Source organism: Anser cygnoides, chromosome 8 (assembly GCF_040182565.1).
Source record: "Anser cygnoides isolate HZ-2024a breed goose chromosome 8, Taihu_goose_T2T_genome, whole genome shotgun sequence".
NCBI classification, from domain to species: domain Eukaryota; kingdom Metazoa; phylum Chordata; class Aves; order Anseriformes; family Anatidae; genus Anser; species Anser cygnoides.
The window spans coordinates 11,269,146-11,288,970 of record NC_089880.1 but is presented as its reverse complement, the minus strand read 5'-3'; the positions used below and the strand labels follow the sequence as shown (position 1 = coordinate 11,288,970).

General features: G+C 53.4%; 1 protein-coding gene across 5 annotated transcripts in view; it reads left to right on the top strand.

Annotated features, from left to right (window-relative positions):
• The window catches only part of PBX1 (PBX homeobox 1), a 126,862-nt gene extending 107,379 nt beyond the window's left edge, over positions 1-19,483 (top strand). For 3 of the 5 annotated variants that reach the window (XM_048080205.2, XM_048080204.2, XM_048080209.2), the window contains 4 exons: positions 327-486; positions 7,395-7,507; positions 8,965-9,054; positions 16,337-19,483. In XM_048080205.2, coding sequence (XP_047936162.1) covers positions 327-486; positions 7,395-7,507; positions 8,965-9,054; positions 16,337-16,429 — 456 coding nt within the window. In that variant the 3' untranslated portion in view covers positions 16,430-19,483. The remainder of the gene's footprint in view (positions 1-326; positions 487-7,394; positions 7,508-8,964; positions 9,055-16,336) is intronic. The other 2 variants (XM_048080211.2, XM_048080210.2) reach the window with 1 other exon arrangement.
• The last annotated feature ends 342 nt before the right edge of the window (positions 19,484-19,825 follow it).

Here is a 19,825-nt window from a genome sequence, read left to right as displayed (position 1 = left end):
TTTGACTTCCTCGTTTTTTTTAAACCCATCTGATATTTTTGTGGGGTGGGTCTAGCAGTTCCTGCAGAGGGTTCCCTCGATGACAGTCCGATCTGCAGAGGAACCAGATGTATCCGCACAAACCTGGTGATCCCAGGAGGGTCCCACTGTCTTTCCAGGGGTTGGGATGGCACGCACAGGTAGAAGGTGCTCCCCAATGGCTAATCAAACTGGGAAAAAAAGAACGTGATACGCTGCTTAACCTGAACTAATCCTCATTCCTCACCCAGCCACGGTTTCCAGAGCAGAAATGTTAACGTCTTTGTCTTTTCTTAAACTCGCTTTAGGTATCAAACTGGTTTGGAAATAAGAGAATCCGGTACAAGAAGAACATAGGTAAATTTCAAGAGGAAGCCAATATTTATGCTGCCAAAACGGCTGTCACGGCTACCAATGTGTCAGCCCATGGAAGCCAGGCTAACTCACCCTCAACTCCCAATTCAGCTGGTTAGTTTTTGTTTTGTTATTTTGGGTTGTTAGTGTTCGTTTTTTTTGTTTGTTTCTCCCCCCTCCCTCTAATCACTCTCATTTTCTCCTTTGGGTTATTTCAGTTTTTGTTTTCTGGTTTTGGTTGGTTCATTTTTGTGGTCTTAAAAAAAAAAAAAGAGAGATGGGTTTGGTTTTGGGGTTTGTTTTGTGGGGGGCACTTTATTTTCATTACATTGTTTTTTTTCTTGGTTCCCCTTCTCTGTTCTGGTTTTTGTTCAAAAAGCAATGTGATCAGACCGTGTGAGTGACGGTGATGTCTTGGGTGTTATATGCATGGACGGTAAACACAAAAGCAGAAAAATGATCTGAAAAGAAAAAACATGGGATTGTTTGCTCTTTGGGGGGAGAAAAAAAAAAGAAAAAGTCCTTGTGTAATTGTTCTATTTCAGTAGGGGCTGAAAGCATGAGTGGCCCTATTTAAGAAAGCCCAATATTTCTGGGATGTCGTCACTCATGCCATTTTGGGGGTTGTTTGGGTAAACTTTTATCCTTTGGTTTTCTTTCTGTTGTGGTTACCTTTGATTGCTTACATGACAATGTCTGGATCACCTGCAAGAGTGTGCTCTGTGTGAATTTTATTTTCCCTTTGTGTCAGTACGACCCAGGGAAATCCATGGCTCGCTTTGTTCCCTCCCCTTTCCCCCTTTCCTGCCCGTTTGCTGTGGTTTCCATTTGTTTGTTTTGAGGGTCAAAGGCACAAAGCACTTTGCCCAGATTTCAACTCCTCCGCTAGAGAACGATGCTCAGTTCGTCTGTGGTGCATGCCACGAGGACAGCCGACCCCAAAACGATCCCGGGCTGCGGTCGGCATGCTCTGTGCTGCTTGTGCCCAGCTCCCAGGAGCGATGGACAACTGGGACCTGATTAAAAGAAAAAAAAAAAAAGGGGGAACTTCACGGGTGCCATGCACTTGATTATCTGTACAAATATCTGTGTGCCTCTTTTCTTTTTAGGGGTGGGAGGGAGAGTGGGAATGGGTCACTCTTGTGCCTTTGAGCTCAGTGTCTGCTCATGATGCCCTTTGGCCAGGGGGTGACACGTGCTGTTAGCAGGTAGGCTGCTAAGAGGAAAGAAGCGAGATGTGGCAGCTTGGGGTCAGAGATGCTGCAGGGAGGCATCCTGCCCACCTCCAGCCCCCTGTGAGCAGGCTGCGCTGCCTGCTCTGCCTCGGCTGAGGCGCTCAGAGGGCTCGGGTGGGTGATGCAGAGTTTCGCAGGGACAGATGGTTTTCAGGAGTTTTCTTTCATTCTTTTCTTTTTTTTTTTTTCCTTCCATTGCTGTAAGTGCTGAAGATTTAGAAGCAGTTTTAAAAATGTCATCCTTTCCAAATAGCTCAGTCAAAACACCTGATGAAATGGCTAACCCCCCAGTGTAGAAAAGCTGGGAGGACAGCAGAATTGTGTGTTGAGGGAGATACCGACTGCACGTGATGCTGCCCTGCAGTCCACATCAGTTTGGAGCAAAGAGACACAGCTTTCCTCCTTTTCTTCCTTCAAAACGAGTCAGACCCAGTGGTCTGGAATAACAAGGGAGAGGCTTCAGATGAGTTAAATGGGTTTGGATCTGGCCCATGGGTAGTGCAATAGGCATTTCCCCGGTTAAATAGTGCTCCTGTGCGAGTCTGTTTCTCCGACTTCCCCACAGGCAGTAACACGGCCGTTTGAAAGATAAATTGGCTGGTACCCCGCAGTAAATGGCTCAGATAATCCCTGGATAACACCGCGCTTCCAAGGAAGGACAAACAGCCTTGTTATTAACACGTACGACTTGAGCTCCTGGGTCCTCTTTCTGGCTCACTTGTCTGCTCTCCAGAAACATCGCCCTCTTTTCAGGGGCCTCGGCAGTGCTAAAGCAGCACGTCAGTCCATGGAGGTTGCTGGTAGAAGCAAAGGGTCTCCAAGCTGGCCACGTGCCACCACTCTCCCTGTATGCTGCAGCAGTGGCCCTGCTGCCAGTACCGCAACAGCCTCTGGGTCAGCTTGCAGAGGTGGTGGGACTGGATGTCCTCGAAGCCTTCTCCTGAGAAGACAGCTGGAAGGGCCTCAGGATTTTGTCTCCCAACAGCAGCACCCCAGGTTGAGATCTCCCCAGCTGAGCCGTGTGGATGTGACAGCTCAGTCAAGCATCCCTGCACTACGTCGCATTGCGGGTCACAGGCATGTCCTGATGACACCTGGAGTCCTGTGACCGTCCCTTCTTCAGGTTGGCCTGTAGGTGCCAACAGCAAGAAGCACACCTGTACACACTAGGACTGAAATACCCATCAGTTAAAGATTTAGAGGATGCTATGGAGGGCCGTGAGCCACCCAGGTGTGCTAAATTGCACTGGGAGGCATGTGGAAGTGGACGAAGAGGTGAAGGACTAAGGTGGATGATACCTCTCCTTTTATACCATGGATTTTTTTCTGTTTTCAGATCCTTGGCTGAGACTTTGGTGAGAAGGAGCCTGAACAAAGACTGGATGTGCTGGGAATTTTTAGGTTTAAATACGTGGCAGGGCACATGGGAAGAAAGTGAGTAGGCAGAGGACAGGTCATGAGAAAGAGGCAACCAGCAATGTAGTCCCTGGAGGGCCGTGATGTTGGAAGAGGAGGTGGAACTGGATGTGATGGGACCTGAGACAGGAGCTAAATTCATTTCTGCCATGGCTGGGCAGGCCCATCTGTTCTCTGCATTGATGACCATGATACCAGAGATCGGCGAATGGCTACAGTCAGTCAAAGAGATTGGCCACACATTGACAAGGGCAAGGACTGCATCTGTCTGGCCATCTGGCACGTTCGAAGCAGGGTCCCCCACCCTCAGTCACCCAGGCCTGAATGTCAAACACCTTTTCATCCTGAATATGCACAGTTGGGCTTGATCAGCCAGATGTTCAAATAAGCTGAGATGTCTGGCTCATTTGGGCTAACAACTCCCCATCCTCACTTTGATTGTCTGGACACTCTCAGCACAAGAACCACATGGCAAATGAAAGCTATTTCTTGTGGGCTGACCCTTTTGCCAACCAGAGTCCTGGAGGACCACACGCAGGTGATGACATCCAGTGAAATCTTCGTGCAGAGGAGCCAAAATCGTCCTGAACTTTTTTTTTCCTGCTCACCTTTTTGTTTTGTAAAAATCTTCGTGCAAAGCTGCTGATGAAGGGGATCGTGTTCTCTGGAAATGTACTTCATCAGGCACCAGCTTGATTGCTGCATCTTCTCTGCCTTCCTCCATTTGCTTGTGGCAGTCGTTTTTTGGGTAATGCCAGAGTGCAGCATTGGAGGGGACCCAGCTTTGGCAAAGAGACTGTTCTGGTTGTGGCCTTACTGTCTTGAGCATTGGTCAGCAAGAACAGCAAATGTCCTGCGGAGCCAGCCCAGGCTTACATTTGCTTTCAGACCTGCTATCAGACTCAGTACACGTGACCAAAGTTGACTTCAGTGACTCTGTGTGCTGGATCTCTGTCTCATTGGTGGTAGGTGGAATGAAGCAGCAGATGAAGGTGGCTTGATTTCAGCTCCGATGAACACTATTACGGTTTATTCTTGATGCCTTTTCAATCATCAGACACTTCAGAGAAAAAGGACTTGTGAGAGGTCCTGGAAGATTTAAGGTGGAAACGGAGACTGTTAAAAACATGAGAAAAGGCATAGAGAAGCTAGAGAAGAAGCACTCTGGAGAGCTGGAGAAGTGGTGCAAGAAATACCAGCAATCAAGCTTGTGAGATTTTTTGAATTGAAAGCAAACTTGACGTGGGTTGTGCTCATCACAAATGATGGGAGTGGAAGAGATCTCTTCGCTGGCATTGTTTTGATGTAGGCTCTCACCCAATGGCAAGTGCCGTAGCTTGTTTCTTTTTAAACATTTCTGCCTCTTTCTCTGAAGCTGGTGTTGTCCTGATGGGAACTCAGCACTAGGGAATGATGGTGATAGGTCTTGAGGTTGATAAGATGTGAGGATGCTGAAAATGAACCACTGTTTCACACTGCTACGAGTCATGCTAAGCGTTGTTTATTCTGGCATTTTTTGTCTACATATGGAAGCATCAAGGGACTTGTTGCCAAGGTCAGAGCCTGCGTTCACAAGCTCAAAGGTGGTCATGACATCTCAGTTCTCAAGGAGATCAAACTGTGACCACTGAAAAGCTTTGGTGTGTTTACAGTGGAGCAGAGAGATGGAGTAGATTGATGATGGAGCCTTCTCCAGCGGAAGGATGTGACTTTTGTTCCCTCATCTCGTTTCCACGGAGGATACCAGTGCCTTCATTCTGAGAGCTCTTCACATTCCTGCCCCCTCTTCTGCCCCAGTGCATCAGTCCCTCATAGCCGAGTCTCTGACACTTTGGGCCGTCGTAATTTTCATACATGGCTAGTACACAGGCAGCAGAATGCTGAAACAGCAGCGCAGCAGCGCACAGGGCTCTCTGCAATTATGGCTCTGATACAAACGCATCCATACATGCGGGCCATTGCTATGCGCATATTTATCTTTGCATCCGCATCAGCGGCAAGGCACATTTGCCGTTTAGATATGCACATATATTGTAAAAACACCCCGTGCCAATAGCAGTGTATATCTTGTAAGTGACATCTCCAGCGCTCCTCATGATTTCCAAGACACCGGCGCTCTTCAGAACCAGAGTTTGTGGCTGTTTGTTTATTTTATTTCCTCCCTCCCAGTCTCAATTTTCCAGGCAGGTTTGTTAAGTTTCTGTAAAGTGTCGGTTACGTTTATGGCATTTTTATTTGTTATTATTATTTTATTTTGGTAAGGGAAGGTGGGATGAAATACTGCTCTGTCAGGGGCAGAGTGATGGTGGCGTCCTGTCAGGTGCTCAGGGATTCCCAGGTCCTCTTTCCAGCTCTGATGCTGATCGTCTGTGTGATCTCAAAGGTTTTTACTCACCTTTAAAGAGCAGGAGAATATTCTCTGCTTCTTGTGAGGATTAACTGCAAAACCCTTTGGTTCTCAGCCGCTGTGGGAGCACAAAGCCATCACGCAGCTCTGGGCTTTTATGCTGGTAGTCAAAATGATCATTCAGAGAACCCGGTAGGAAGCATCCTTGTGTGTGTGAAAAGTGTCCGTCCTGATGCTTTCAGGTGTCAGCGTGGGATATCCTTGGCCTGCCAGCTGATTCCTATAGATTTTTTGCCTTTAAAACAGCGAGTAACCTGAGAGGCTGGGAAGTGACAGGGACCCTTTGCCAACTGAGCAGAGGAGGCGATGGTTACAGCTGCCTTCTGCCTAGTCCCGGTTATTTTATGTAGCACTGTTGGGTCGTTCTCTGAAATGTGCCGGGCAGGGCTGACAGTGAGCACAGACAATGGAGCTATTCCTGGCTCTGCTCCTTTCAGGCACCGGTAGGAGGGTCCTGATCCAAGGCTCGGTGTGCTCAGGATGAATCTTTCTCTTGCCTATCCCGGGTGTTGTACCTAGCTGTGATATTTCTGTTTCCCTTCAATTCCGAGAAATGCCAGCACTCGATAAAAGAGCCATTTGCTAAGAGAGTGGCAGAGAGTTTAGTGAACGCGCACTCTCCGGCGTAGACCTCCTACCTGCTCCCTGGTCTTGGAAGTGGCTTCCATCAGGGGAGCCTTCCTGGGCTCTGTCCAGAGTGTGTCTTCCCTCTCCAGCGAGGAGACGGGGATTGTCTGACCTTTCTCAGAGCGTACGCATGAGCCATAGTTGGGCAATTCCACCAGGACTGTGGTTGCCGTTCTTCCGAGTTGGAAGTGGCGGTGGAGATGATGAGAGCGTATTCTGGGTTGGAGCCGAAAGCGTAGCTGACCTGGGCCCCTGAAGTCTCTCCTTTCCAAGGCTAACGTCATGTATATAACCAAACCTTGCACGTTGAGCTGTCTCACACTTAACGCGCTGATCTGCACGATGAGTTCTGAAATAATCCCATAAAACCTTTTTTATTTATTTATTTTTTAACCCCTTCCCTCCTCCCCTGCCTTCCAGTTACATGATAGGTTTGTTTTCTCTGTTCAGCAGTCGAGGAGGTGCTCCGTTATCTCAAATCTGGAAGCGGGACCTTTTATTTTCTTATTTTTTTCCTGATCCCACCCAGTTGTCTTCACCGTTACCGTTTTTTGGTGTAATGCTGGCGACTGGCGCATGCGGTGGGGAATTTGCTTATGGAGCTCATTCTGGGGCAGCTGGCCCAACGGGGCTGTGACACCCCCGCCTTCTCTCGGAGCCCAACACGAGGAAAGAGCTGCCAAAGAGATCAGTAATGGGAGTCTGGCCCAGGTGCCTTTACATTTTTTGTGTCCCTTTGCTCCCGTTGGCTCAGCGGGAGCTCTGGACATGGAACTGGATGGTGTCCGGTTGTGTCCACCCTGCAGAAGGCAGCACGGTGAGGATTTACCCACACTGAGCTGAGCTCCTCACAAACAACAGCTGCACGGGCCTGGTTAGCCTCGCTGAAAAGGCTTCTGCTTTAGATAGCGGGGCTTGTTTGGGTAATTCCATTCTCCAGTGCAGTCTGCCGGGTGGACACCTCCAAAAAAATCGAGATTTGCAAACCTGCCTGAAGGATTTTGATGCCCTGAAATGAAGGGAAAGGGCTGTCTGAGTCCTCCAGGCTGGGTTTTGTTTATCTCGGTCCAGAGCATGAAGAATCCTTCCTCCAGCTGAGGAGCTGTTGAAGAATGTTCTTGGCATTGAGCTGTAACAACATGTGGCTTTGAATAACCTCAAGAGTGCATCCCTATTTTTTTATTTTTTTTTGCTTGCTCTGTTCTTCATACTACTAACCTGACTGTGTGTTTTGTTTTTGTGGTTGCTTTGCATGTTGTTCCTTCCTCTTGGCTGAGAGTCATGGGGTGGATCTTTTTCCTTTCTGTGATTCAGGTGCCTCACTCTTTCCTTTCCAGGTTCTTCCAGTTCTTTTAACATGTCAAACTCTGGAGATTTGTTCATGAGCGTGCAGTCTCTCAATGGGGATTCTTACCAAGGGGCCCAGGTTGGAGCCAACGTGCAGTCACAGGTAGGGACCCATCCGATGTACTGCCAGTGAATGCATTAGTGTTGGAGGAGCCTTTGATTGTATTGGCACTTCTCCTTCCCGTCCGAAAAGAGCAAATCTCAACCAGCACAAAAGAACCAACCAACACTTAAAAAAGCAAAGCAAACCAAAAAACCAACCAACCAACCAAAAAAAGCAACAGCGACAACCACCAAAAAAATCAATCAAAAAGAAACCAAAACCAAACACCCAACCAAACCAACAACCATGGTCTTGAGGAGACTTGCCCACACTTTGTGAATGCATTTGGCTCTGGCTTGATAGTCGTACTAGGAGGAGAGGAGGTTTAGGAGAACAGGCATGTACTCAAACAAAAGCAGACGAGGTTTAGGTTCTGCTTGCTTTATTCTTCCAAGGGAAGGGGCCAGAGGTTTGGACTGGTGTCTCGTTTTACAAGGCTTCCACGTACTCCTTTGATACCGAACCAGGTGTCTGCTGCAAAGGCAAGAAATATACAAATACACAGCTAGATTTTTTTTTTCTAAATTAAAAGCCACCCCTCATCAACTCCCCACCTTCCCAGAGCACAGGCACTCACACCACCCATGTACACACCAACAAGGCAGTGCAAGGGAGCTTTGAGCAGTGTGACTGAAATGTGAACCCATGCTTTTGGGCAAAAAGAAAGACTTTAGAGTAGCTGGTAGCTCACCCAGATCTCCCACTTCCCATCCGATGTCCAGATATGCCATGAGTCTACTCTCTGGCGTTTAAACTCTGTAGTGTGTTGAGAGACGACAGCCACTCTGCCACCTCTACATCGGGCAAGGGAGCTTTCTAAAGCCAAGGTTGCTCCCCTCACAGTGCTGGGCGCATCCGTGGGCAACGAGATGCTCACCGCACGTACCGCTGCCGGGGCTGGGCTGGGGTAGTGGAGGGAGAGGAATGGGGCACACGGAGGAGAGCTGACGGTGCCCTTGCCATGGTAGGTATATCCCTCTCGGGGCCCTCCAAAATGAAAGGAGGAGCTGCGCTCGCCCAGCCCCGAAGATCTCCTTTCACTGATGTCAGCTTCTCGCCGCTTGGGGCCAAAGGGTGGAAGGGTGTAGGGGTAGGAACGTGGCTCCTGGAGCGTGGTGGTGGAGCTGCCACAGCGACGTGCTCCAGGACATCGACCACACGCCTGCCATGCTGTTCTCCCTCCCTGCTCTTCATATCACAAGACTTGGGACCAACGAGAGCGTGATGAGGCTGCCGGGGCAGGCTGGGGGAGGCGAGGGAGGCAGGAGCGCTCCTCAGCTTGGCTCTCACCCTGAGACCAGCCACGGTTCTCCCCCCTTCCCTCTTTAAACACGCACCTTTATGACTGTTGTTACTGTTGATTTGTTTTTGCCATGCCAAAGATGAACCGAAGCGGCTTTGCCCACTAACCTTTCCTTCCTTCTAATTTGTGTCTTTGTTGTCGTTGGTCTGTTTAGGTGGATACCCTTCGCCATGTTATCAGCCAGACAGGAGGATACAGTGACGGACTCGCAGCAAGTCAGATGTATAGTCCGCAGGGCATCAGTGTAAGAAAAAAAAAATAGGCTTGGGTTCTTGTTTTTATTTTTTTTCATTTTTGTTCTCTCACTACCAATTATTTCAAAGCCATAGGGCTCAGAATGCCACTTAGTAGGACTTGTCTTTGCTTTTACGGTCACCTAGTTTATTGCTTCTGTATCGGTCACGCCAACGGCAGAGCTCTGCCCACGAAAAAAGTGGCGACCGGGCAGGCTCTGTGCAGGCAGCTGGCGTCTAGGACTGTCACAGCCGATCAGCGTTGGCGCGGCACCTGCGGCCACATGCGTTCGGCTGAGAGGAACTGCTAAACAGGTGACACCTCGCGTAACCGCGGTGGGGAATGTCACCACGAGCACCCCGGCCCAGTGATTGCTCCGCACCGAGGAGGCCGATGGCACCATCCTGGAGCGGCCACCCAAAAATAGCCCCTTCCTGGCCGGCATCCAAAGCTGGGCCGGGCGAGCGGGTGGGGGCTGTAAGCGCGGTGACAATGGGGTTGACGGCAATAATGATCATAAATAGAAGGAGAAGGGGAAAAAAAACAAGCGCAACCCAAGAAAACCTCGCCCAACTGGGCCGGGGGAGGCTGCGAGGGGGAGGGAGGGCTTCGAAGCATCTTCTCCTTGTTCGTGGGTGCGCTGGCGGGTTCTGACTAGCATGAAAATTCGTAGCGACAAGCTGTGTCGTACAGGGTGAAATCGATCAGACACACACAAGGAGAACCGAGTGTAGATTCGGGACAGCAATCCAACTTCATTTCTCAGATCAATCGTCCGCCATCTCAGCGGCGGTGACAGCAAGCTGGGAGAAGAGGGCAGCCTGGAAAAGGAGGCCGTGCTTGCGGAGTGGCTGGTGGTGGCGGCGGCCGGGGTGGCAAGGGGAGGAGGGGGCGGCTGGCCATGGCCGTGGCTTTCTGCCGCGGCCCCGTTGAGCAGCGAGGAGGATGAAGGTCAAGGTGGGGTGGTCTTGGGCTGGGCAGGAAGGTGGCAGGCGCCGCGTTGTGTTTTGGTGAGGATGTAGCCGATGGGAAGGTTGGGAGAGGTGTATCAGAGAAGGGGTCAGGTTCCTGCGTTGGCTTTCAGCTCGCCCCGGCAGCACCGCGGAGCATGTGAGAGGTGTATCTGTGGGGAAAAGGGGTCAGGTCCCTGTCCTGGCTTTCGGCTCGCCCCCGCAGCACCGTGAGCTGCCCCAGCAAAGTGCCCGCCCGCGGCAAGGCGGCCGAGGGAAGCCCGCAGAGCTCCCGGCTCTGCCAGCCGGCATCTGTGGCTTCTTGTCAGTTTGAAACAAAGGCGCTGAGAAGGAGACGTGATACACGAGGAGGCATTAAAAGAGCTTCCTCGCAGCCTCCAGCCTTTCGTTCAGGGATGGGAGAACATGGCCTCAGCCGCCAACCACGGGGCGCCTTGCCCTGCCGTGTCTCCCTTCGAGTCCCTCCAAGGAAGCCACCTGGGTCTTGCCATTTGTCACCTTGCATCTGGCCATCTTGGGGCCCTTGGCATTCGAGAGGCCACCACCGGCGCGGGGAGACCCCAGGGTGGAGGACGGGCAGGAGAAGGGGCCGCGGGATGGGGGCTGCGCTCCCCGCTCCGTCGGGTGCCGGGGCTTAGCGGGCAGCTTGACGTCACGAGGCAGAGCCAGGGAGGATTTGTGAAGTAATGTAATTGAACATGTGCAGATAATTATGTCTCATTACATAAGCCCGTTGCAAAAACGGTGCTTGAAAATGCCACATGAAAGAGCCTATCGTTCCGCATTAATTTCTCTGTGCGCTGAATTTATTCCCTTTCTGGCTTTTTAATACTTGAAGAGTAAATGAATCAGAGGCTGATCATGATAAGAGATGATACTTTTGTATAAATTAAAATACCCCCAAGGAAAGAGGCTGAGCTGATTACGGTTGCAGTTGGCTTGGAAAATAACAGTGGGCTGGGCTGAGCCAAAATTTGGGGGGGAAGGGTTGCTGCTGGGGATTACGAGGCAGGGAGGGGGGTGATGGGAGAGGGGAGAAGAAAGAAGTAGTGGGAACTTGAAAGCCAAACACAACGTCAGCAGCTGGGCTGGTATTTCTGGCTGCCAGCTGTGGTGGTAACGGGAGCAGCACTGGGAATTGGCGAGCTGGCAGCGGCTCGGCGCTGTGCTCTGCGCTTCCCAAACGGGGACCCGGGATGGGTGGCAGGCGATGGCTGCTCAGGCTGGCTTTGTAGGTGGGCAGGAGCAAAAATTGGCCCAAAGGGACCAGGCATGGGAAGGATGATGTTCGGAGACAAGGAAGTGGGCACATAGCCCACCCATTGTGGGGGACACGCTGTATATCCAGCTAGTGTGGTTTTCATAATAGGTATCTGGAGGCAGACAAGGAGTCTACAGCGGAGCAGAAAGTTTAGGAAGCATCTTCTAGGTTGTCTCTCAAGATCTTTTGCTTGCCACTTCATGTCTTCCCATCCAGCCAGATCCCAAAGCACTCGATGGCCCCCAGCCGTGTGGTCTGCCCACCCCTGAAGCCTGGCTGCCCTCTGGGAAGTGCTGGTCCTGGGTTAGGTGCTGGGCAACTCCGTGCAGGCAGGGGCTGCCCGTAGCTGGAGCAGCAGGCAGGTTTTCCCTGCCTCTTCTCAACCCCTTTAATGCTGAGGAAGGGAAGCAGGACGCAGAGGAAAGCTGCCAGCAACACAGAAAGCTGCGATCCCTGCCTAACCCGAGCATCCCTGTGAGCTGCTGGAAGGAGATGAGCCGAAACCGAGTCAAGAGCCCTGTCACAAAGATCTCCGCACGGGGCTGAGGTTAAGTCATCCCCAGAGCCCGTCAGGTCCGCAGCAGCAGGTTGCCCAGCTCCACCGCTGTAAACCTTGGCAGGGGAAGACAACGCGCAGGGTTTCGCCTTCCGTGATGGAGGCTGAATTTTGAAACGCGTGTACGTCGTGACAGCTGAGGACAGAAATACACCCAGAGCCCCGTTTCCTCCCCGGCTCTTCTGCAAGCGCGTCTTGCCGCTGACAGCTCCACCGGCGCTGGTTCTGCATCGTTACCAGGATGATCGGCCATGTCCCAGCCGCTGGCTCTCCGTGGCCGAGGCAGAGCACACAGCCCACCTCGCCTCTCCGGCTGGAGGTGGTGCTGAGCAGCACGCGTCCCAGCAGGGAACGGGTCTGCTTTTGGCCGCACTATATTAGATCCCCCAGTCCCTGTGGGGACACCTGGAAAGAGGATGTCCCACCTGCGTCCTCTGCACGGTGCGATTGCTCCTGTGTGGGGATCTGCACATAAACGCTGTTAATGCGGGCTGGCTTGCTGCAAATACTCTACTCAGTCTGCTACTTAATTAATGATTTATAATCATCTTAAAGAAAAACCCTTTCAGAGATTTCTTTTTGGACTCCCAGCTCCCTCTTTCCTTCTCCCCCATGTCCCCTCCATCCCTAATCCTCCAGCAAAGAAAATTGAGCAGGCTAGTTTATAAATCATTTTTAATACAGGAGGCTATTTTTAAAGTTCATCTGTGCAGGATTTTTTTTATTTATTTAAAATGCCGTTTTACCTATTTACACAGCCACCGTGAGGGCAGTGGTCAGTAACTGTGTGCCAGTGGGTTTGACATCCACGGCTGCCAGCTGAAAGCGAGGAGCACCATGCTAGCTGTGGGAGGTGAGACCCCTTTCTCCAAGAATTTACGCCCCCCGGCAAGCTGCCCTTCACGACCTGCGATGATGCTCATGAGCTGCGATAGGAAAGGTGCTCTGAGAGGTGGTCGGCGCCCAGGCGCCATCCGTGCATCAGCCCCCTGCCTCGTGGGAGATGCCTTCGCAGGACCTGGAGGCTGCCACCGTCACCCTCGGAAAGTGGCTTTGGGTTTTCCCATCTGCTGCCAGGTCTGTGTAATAAGAGCTTCAGCGTGTCGCAGGGAGACCACGATCGGCTCGTAGAGGTATGGGACCTCTTGGAGGCTGCTCCCCTTCTCTCAGGCTTGCAGGTGTCTGCTGTGTTTGGAGGCTGACCTGACCTCCTGCCCCGCTGATGGTGGGACAAGGATTTGGTCACACAGAGCGGGACGTGGCGACAGCCTCCGTGCCAAGCAGAAAGCTCCGTAAAGACCTGGCAGAAAACCAGCCCCATGTAGGAGGCCCAGGCGGAGAGCCAGCCAGACTTGCTGGAGGAAAAACGCTGGGAGACCTGCAGGAAACGGCCCCAAAACACGTTGCTTCAGCAATCCACCACCGGGGCTCCACCGCTTGGATAGCCACCGAGGCTGTGCCCGTGCTCTGGCACCAGAAGGTGACATTTGGAGAGACGTCCCGGAGGCCCTGCTGTGCCTTTGGCTGTGTCCCTCCCAAGGAAGTCACAGCTGCGTGCGGGGGCTGTGAGCAGGTGCTGCCGCCTCCTCCCCAGGCTCCCTCTTTGAGGGGTGTTCATCACAGCAGATCCCAAGGGATTTACTAGTCCGATCCCAAGAGATCTCCTTGCAAAGGGGCCGGGCCAGCTGGGTGGGATCGGGTTCATCCTGCACATAGCTTGGTGAGTGCAGCAGTGGGGTGAAAGAAGAGGGAAGGATCCAGCCTCGTCGTGGAGAGCTTGTACGTGCCATGCAGCAAAGGATGGCATCGAGATGCTGAAGTTGTGGCCAACCCTGGGGCCTCTTTTGGCCCCTAACTTGGGGGCTGGGGGAGCAGGAGAGTGAGCGGAGGGAAGCACCTTTATGACCAGACCCATGGGAGCGTGGGTCAGCGTCTCACCAGCATCCTCTCGTCTTCCCACTGGATGGGACTGTGGGAAATGCTCATCAGGGGCACAGAACCTCCTTTCCTGCAAAAGGTGAAGGCTGATTCCCACCTCGAGCACAGCGGGGCTTCCCTGTGTATGGGGGGGCACAAGAGAGAGGTGCTGAGCATCGAGGCACCGCAGCCATTGTCTTCAAGACGTTTCTCCCCCCCCCCCCTCAACCTTGCTCCTCTCAGCCGTGGCAGGCATGAAAAAGCCTCTCTAAAAATAGTTCAGCACAATAGGGACCGAGCCCTGCTCTGAGCAGCCCCCGCCGCCTCTCCCCCCTTCTGCTCGCTGTAATGACCCTGCAAACACTAAATGGCATCTGAGTGCATTAAGCAGCAAACTCTCCGGTGACATAGCAATTACGGCTCTGAAATAGATTTGGTGCGTCACGGAAGATAAGGGTTTTGAAAGTTTCTGTTGTGATTATAGCTTGTAACTCCAACAAATAACAGGCTTCGTAATAAGAGGCTGCCAGCGCAGCTATTGTGGTTCTCTCTCACTGATGGCACGTAAATTGCTATTAATGTCCTAAGTGTACTTGAATATGCCAGTCTCTGGGCGGTGGAGTTGGCTCTGTGTCTCTCTTTACACGGCCTGTCACTGTCGGGCTGATAATCTACAGTAATTGCTGCCTCTTGCAGTGGTCCAAGACGCGGAAGGGTGGGTGCCGCGTCTCGGGGTGCGAGATGCCGGGGCCCGTGCGTGGGTGCGAGCCGGCCACGGGGGCACCGCAAGCCCAGGTGTCACCGCAGGGACCCGCAGGGTTTTTAGCGAGGCCGTAAGTGTCTGTGCGTGGTCTGGTTTCATGCTTGCACCCAAGGTGAGGGCGAGCGGTGTTTGCTAACCCGCCACCAACTTCTGGTTGTGGTTTCCACCTTTCTTTCTGTTGCCTGCACGCCGTTGCAAGGCACGGTGTGTGCTGGCACACTTGGAAGTGTCCATGGGGAGTGTGCAAGCCGGTTATATTTGACTCCTGTCTTTTCTGCTTTTTGCACGCCGTGCCGCAGGTTGGTTTTAGACCCCAAAACTTGCCTTTTGGTGGCTCTTTGCTCCCAGCCCCGATAGCCCTTGGCGAGGGTGGGCAGGGGCCAGCCAGCGGTCCTGCTCCATGCACCGGGCAGCTGTGGGTTCCTACCCATACCCCTGGGCACTTCGGGGTGGGCACGTCCCCAGAACGTCCTTGTGGCCCCCTGCCACGATGCACACAGCTCTGCGTGCCGCGGGGTCCCGGCTGTGGGGCTGTCAGCCCCGGTGATGGATGCCCTGCGGCAGCAGGCACCAGGACAGGCAGCCGGCGAGGGCGCAGCAGCCCGGGCACGTCTGAAGCGGGACGGCGGCTGCTGCCGACTCAGCGCAGGCAGGAGTCGGGAAGGATTAATTAGCCGAGCACTGAATCAATGTCAGAGCGAGCAGAGGAGGTGGGGTGCGACATCTGCTCCTCTCCGAAGGGGACGGCAGCCACGGAGGAGCGGCTTTTGTGAGCTCTGGCGTGCGGCAGCCGGGGCCCTCTGGCCAGCTCTGCCCTCCAGAGGCCGGAGGATTTGGGCTGTGCACTGGGGCATGCGTTGCCGACTCCTGAATTGGTTGAAAAAACGAGAAAAACAGTGCCTGCCTTTGCTACGTGAGCCCTTGGATGTACAGTGGTTGCATCTCCGCTGCGTTGCAGCTTGGGGTCCCTCACAGAGGGGCACCGGGGAGCGTGGAGGACCAGCCCCGGGTGGCAGAGGCTTGTTGGTGCTGCTCCTGGGAAGCCTCTTGTGCTGGGAGGTGTCCCAAAGCCCTGCCTGCCCAGCGTGGCCCTGGGGAGGATGCTCGGGGTGCAGCTCTGGGTGTGCTGCTCCACTGGGGGACGTAGTGGGACATCCCCGCCACGTCGTGCAGGGCAGTCCTGGGATGTGTGCACGTGGCAGCGGGGGGAGCTTTGGGGATGGGTGTCCGACCCGCTGAGCCCCGGAGAGCCGCGGATGCATGGGGCAGCAGCTCTGTGCCTTGCTGACAGCTTCCCCTGGCTGAAGCCTCCCCAGCAGGGGCAGTGCAGGAGGAGGGGTGCCCCGAAAGGTGGCAGCGGGGCGTGGGGTGATGCCAGGGGCATACTGTGGCTCATAGGTCCCATGGGTGCTGCTGCTTTTCTCTTGTCCTGCATTTTCCTAGTGCCTGGGTCCACGTAGAGTACCAGAATGGGGTTTCCTGTTCAAAGATGGAAGTTGTTTGCTATTTTCCTCCTTCCGTATGGGGAAGGATTCTATAAGAGGGTTAAAAAAAAGAGAGTACAGGGTTTCTGCAAAATACCTTTATTTTTTTAAAAGGACAGAATTCCCGTGAACGCTTACAATTCACCAAAACCCCCATTTCCACCCAAACCGTCCCAAGCTGCCGTGGCCACGGTGGGATGGGGGTGACGGAGCCCGGGGGGGACCCATCCCTAACGCCACCCGATCACACCGCTGGGAGGCGGGTGGACGTTTCGGGGGGGTACCAGGCGTGCTGTTGGGTGCCCTTGGTGCTGACGGCTTTGTGTCTCCCTCCCCGCAGGCTAATGGAGGTTGGCAAGACGCTACTACCCCGTCGTCGGTGACCTCCCCCACAGAAGGCCCTGGCAGCGTTCACTCTGATACCTCCAACTGATCTCCCAGCAAATTGCATCCCTGGCTGAGCCGGCCCCGGCGGGGGCGGGAGGGGAGGGGGCCTCTCCTAACACCGCAGCAGTCAGACTGGAGGTGAAACCAATCAGCACACACAAGAAGACTCCTTCTCTTCTCTTCTCTTCGTCGGGATGCTTTTTTCAGCCAATCTGGACACTTCTTTATACTCTCTTCCCTTTCTTTTCTGGGTAGAAGCCGCTCTCCCCCCGCCCCTTGCCACCGCCACAACACCTCCCTCCCCCCCACCTCCCCACCGAAGGATATTTCGACAGGTAGAAGGATTTTCAGGAGGAAAAGCAAAAAAAACAAAACAAAACCAAACACAAAAAACCAACCACCGCCACACCAAACAAACCAAAAGCAGTGCATGGCCTCGTGCTGGCTGTCTTCCCAAGGAGCCAAACAACGAACCTCAGTCGAGTCTCAGCCCTTCGCTCGCAGGCAGCCCCGCTCGGCCCGCTCCTCTCACGCTACCTCTCAGTAGGAACACGCCGCGGCAGCCCCCCGCCCCGCTGCCCCCTCCTCTCTGCCGCTCCTGGACGTAGCGAGCGCGTCGCCGTGCCGCGGCGAGTCCCCAGGGGTGCAGGGCGGGCGGACGCGGCCCCGGTGCACGTAGGAGAAGGAGCCGAATGCCCCCCCTGTGGTGCTGCCCGGTGCTTTCTGAAGGTACCAGCCCCTTCCCAGCCCCCGGACGCCACCAGCTCGCCCTTCTCCCCGCCCTGCTCGGCCGCAGACCCCAAACGCGGCGGCTCTCCGTGTGCCCCGAGAGGTGAAACCCTGCCGGGTGCCGGCCTTGCGGAGCTGCTGGGGAAGGGCAGGAGCGGAGGGAAGGCAAGGAGGCAGAGGCAGGTGAGGAATCGCCCTCGCGCGTCGCGAAAGCGCCGAGCGCATCCGCGGTGGTTTATGTGACCGAGCGTTAGGTAACGATGGATGGGACCCAAGCAGTGTTCCCGCAGCACCTGGGGAGGCCAGCAGCGGACGTTTTGGCGTGGAGAAGAGCATCGCGTGGTGGTGGCTCGTGTTGTCACCAGCTGCAGAGCCGAGCAGGCGCTGGGAGCGCGCTGTGCGAAGGAAGACGTGGGTTTCCCCAGCACAGGCAGGGTCCCAAGAGGGTGGTCGCACCCTCCGGGTCCCCAAAGCCATTTGTCAGTGCGTGGCCGGAGCAGCGGACCCCACGTGCTGGGTGCCTTTGGCAGTGATTAATGCAATGGGTTTGCTTGAGGGTGAAGCCCTGTAAGGCCAAGCGGGCGTCCCTTTGGGGCTGTCCTTCACCTGCAGCTTGGAGTCACTCTGCGGAGTGGCAGCCGAAGCCGTGGGAGAACTCGTGTGATTTTCTGCCCTGCTTTTCTGGTCTGCTTTTTGGACAGCTGGCGATGGGTGGAAAACAGGGCTTCGTCCTGCTGAAATACACCTTGGGGCAGCTCCTGCAGGGAGGCAGGGGCTTTGGATGAAGAGCTGGGTGCGGAGCACCCGTTGTCCCATGCCATGCATGAGCTCCTGGCCACGGGGGCGCTTACAGCAGACACAAGGTGGCCGGGTAGGCATTTGGGGGCGCAGGGCAGTGTTAAGCAGGAAACTTTTAAAATTCAAGCTCTGCCAGAACAATTTTCACCCTTCTATCAAAAAAAAAAAAAAAAAAGCAACAGAGGCAGGATTTGGTCCCACGGAGGCAGCGTGGCTGCTTCTCATTGTGGTTCGGGTGCTGTGGAGTCGAAGCCTGCCTTTCCCCAGGGGGCAGCCCCGTGGGGCTCCAAAAATAGGCGACCTTCCCCCAAATCAGGGAAGTCTTGTGTCGGTGAATTGTTCTCTTGGGGGGGATCGGAGCAGGACTAGCGCAGATGTGAAAGGCAGGCCGAAAGCTGCAAAATCTGCCGCTTGCTTGGTTTTTGTGTCTCTGGTGACGAGGTACTTGCTGCTCCTGCTCTGGGAAGAAGATGCTTACAACAGCGCCTCGGAGCCCGAGTCCACAGCGAGCCCCCCGCAGCCCAGCTGCTTTGGGCAGGGCAAGCCTCTGTCTCCCACTTCTTACTGATGGGAGTAAATGCCCCAAGTCTTGAGAGATTTAGCCCAAAAAAAGAGAATCCTCAGTCGGAGAGGGGCAGGCTGGCTGGGACGAAGGCTGCTGCATCCTGCGGGCACAGCGTGCTCCCTCCTTCCCCCGTGTCGGGCGGCGTTTGCAGTCCTAAATCCAGGGCTTAGGGCTGCCTGTGCTGCACCTGCTTTGGGGGACGATGAGAATCTGCAGAGGGCAAGGAGAAGGTTATATTTCCCCCCAAAATGCCAGCCGGCAGGTGCTGCCCACCTTCCCACTGCGCCCAGCTCCCCGCTCTCCTCCTCCCCTGGCCACCACCACCTCCAGCAGCTCCGGTACCTCCCGGAAAGCAGCCGGGGACGAGACCAAACCCCAGCCCCGTGCACGCTGCCAGGGCTGCCTGACCCCGTCCCTGTCCCTGTCCCTGACCCCGTGTCCCCGTCCCTGTCCTGTCCCTGCCCAACAGCCCCCCGCCGCCCTGCGCGGGCACGATGCTCGCTCCTCGCTCCTCCACGGTACTTCTTCACCCATCCCCACCCTGCTTCGTCCCTCTGGGTTGCGTTGTCGGAGCTGGCCGGTGGTCGCTATGCCTTCTTTTTGCTTTGCTTTTTGTTATTTTTTTTAAATTTTTTATTTGAACGGTTTTAGCCCCCAGCCCGTCCCCTTTCCCCAACCCAAAGTGTTGTGGTTTTTTTTTTTTTTCTTCTTCCCCATTTTTATTTTATTTTTTTTTCTGCCCAGAAAAACCTGACTTCGATACCAAAAAAAAAAAAAACACAAAACGAAACAAAAAAACAAAAAACAAACAAAAAAACTGCAGAAACTCAAAAAAAATAAAAATGAAAAAAAAAACACAAAAAAAACTCGACGATTCTTTCAGCTTTATTAACATTTTCCATTGTTTCTTGCGATTTGTGTCTCGTTCTTTGTAGTATTGATGATAACGAACATTTGATAATGAATGTTCTTGTATATTCAGATAAAGGAAAAAAAAAAAACCAAAAACGCAGTCTGAATTTAATAGTGTTTATAATAAAAGAATAAAAAATGACCCTCTTAGCACGCAAAATTGAGCAGGGGGAAGGTCCCATCCCTGTTCTTTCTGTGGCAACAAGCGCTTCATTCCTGTATAGTTTATAACATCAGACTACCTACATTCATCTTCTTTTTTTTTGTTTGTTTTCCCCATTTTTTTTTAATTTTCTCGCATTTGTGAATTAGTTCAAGAATGCTAGAAAAGTGTAGAGTTGTGCACACTCATTTCTTATTACACAATGTTTAAAAAGTGACAGTAATTCATTTTGTAAAACTTTAAAAAAAAATGGTTGGAATAGTGAGCATTAATAG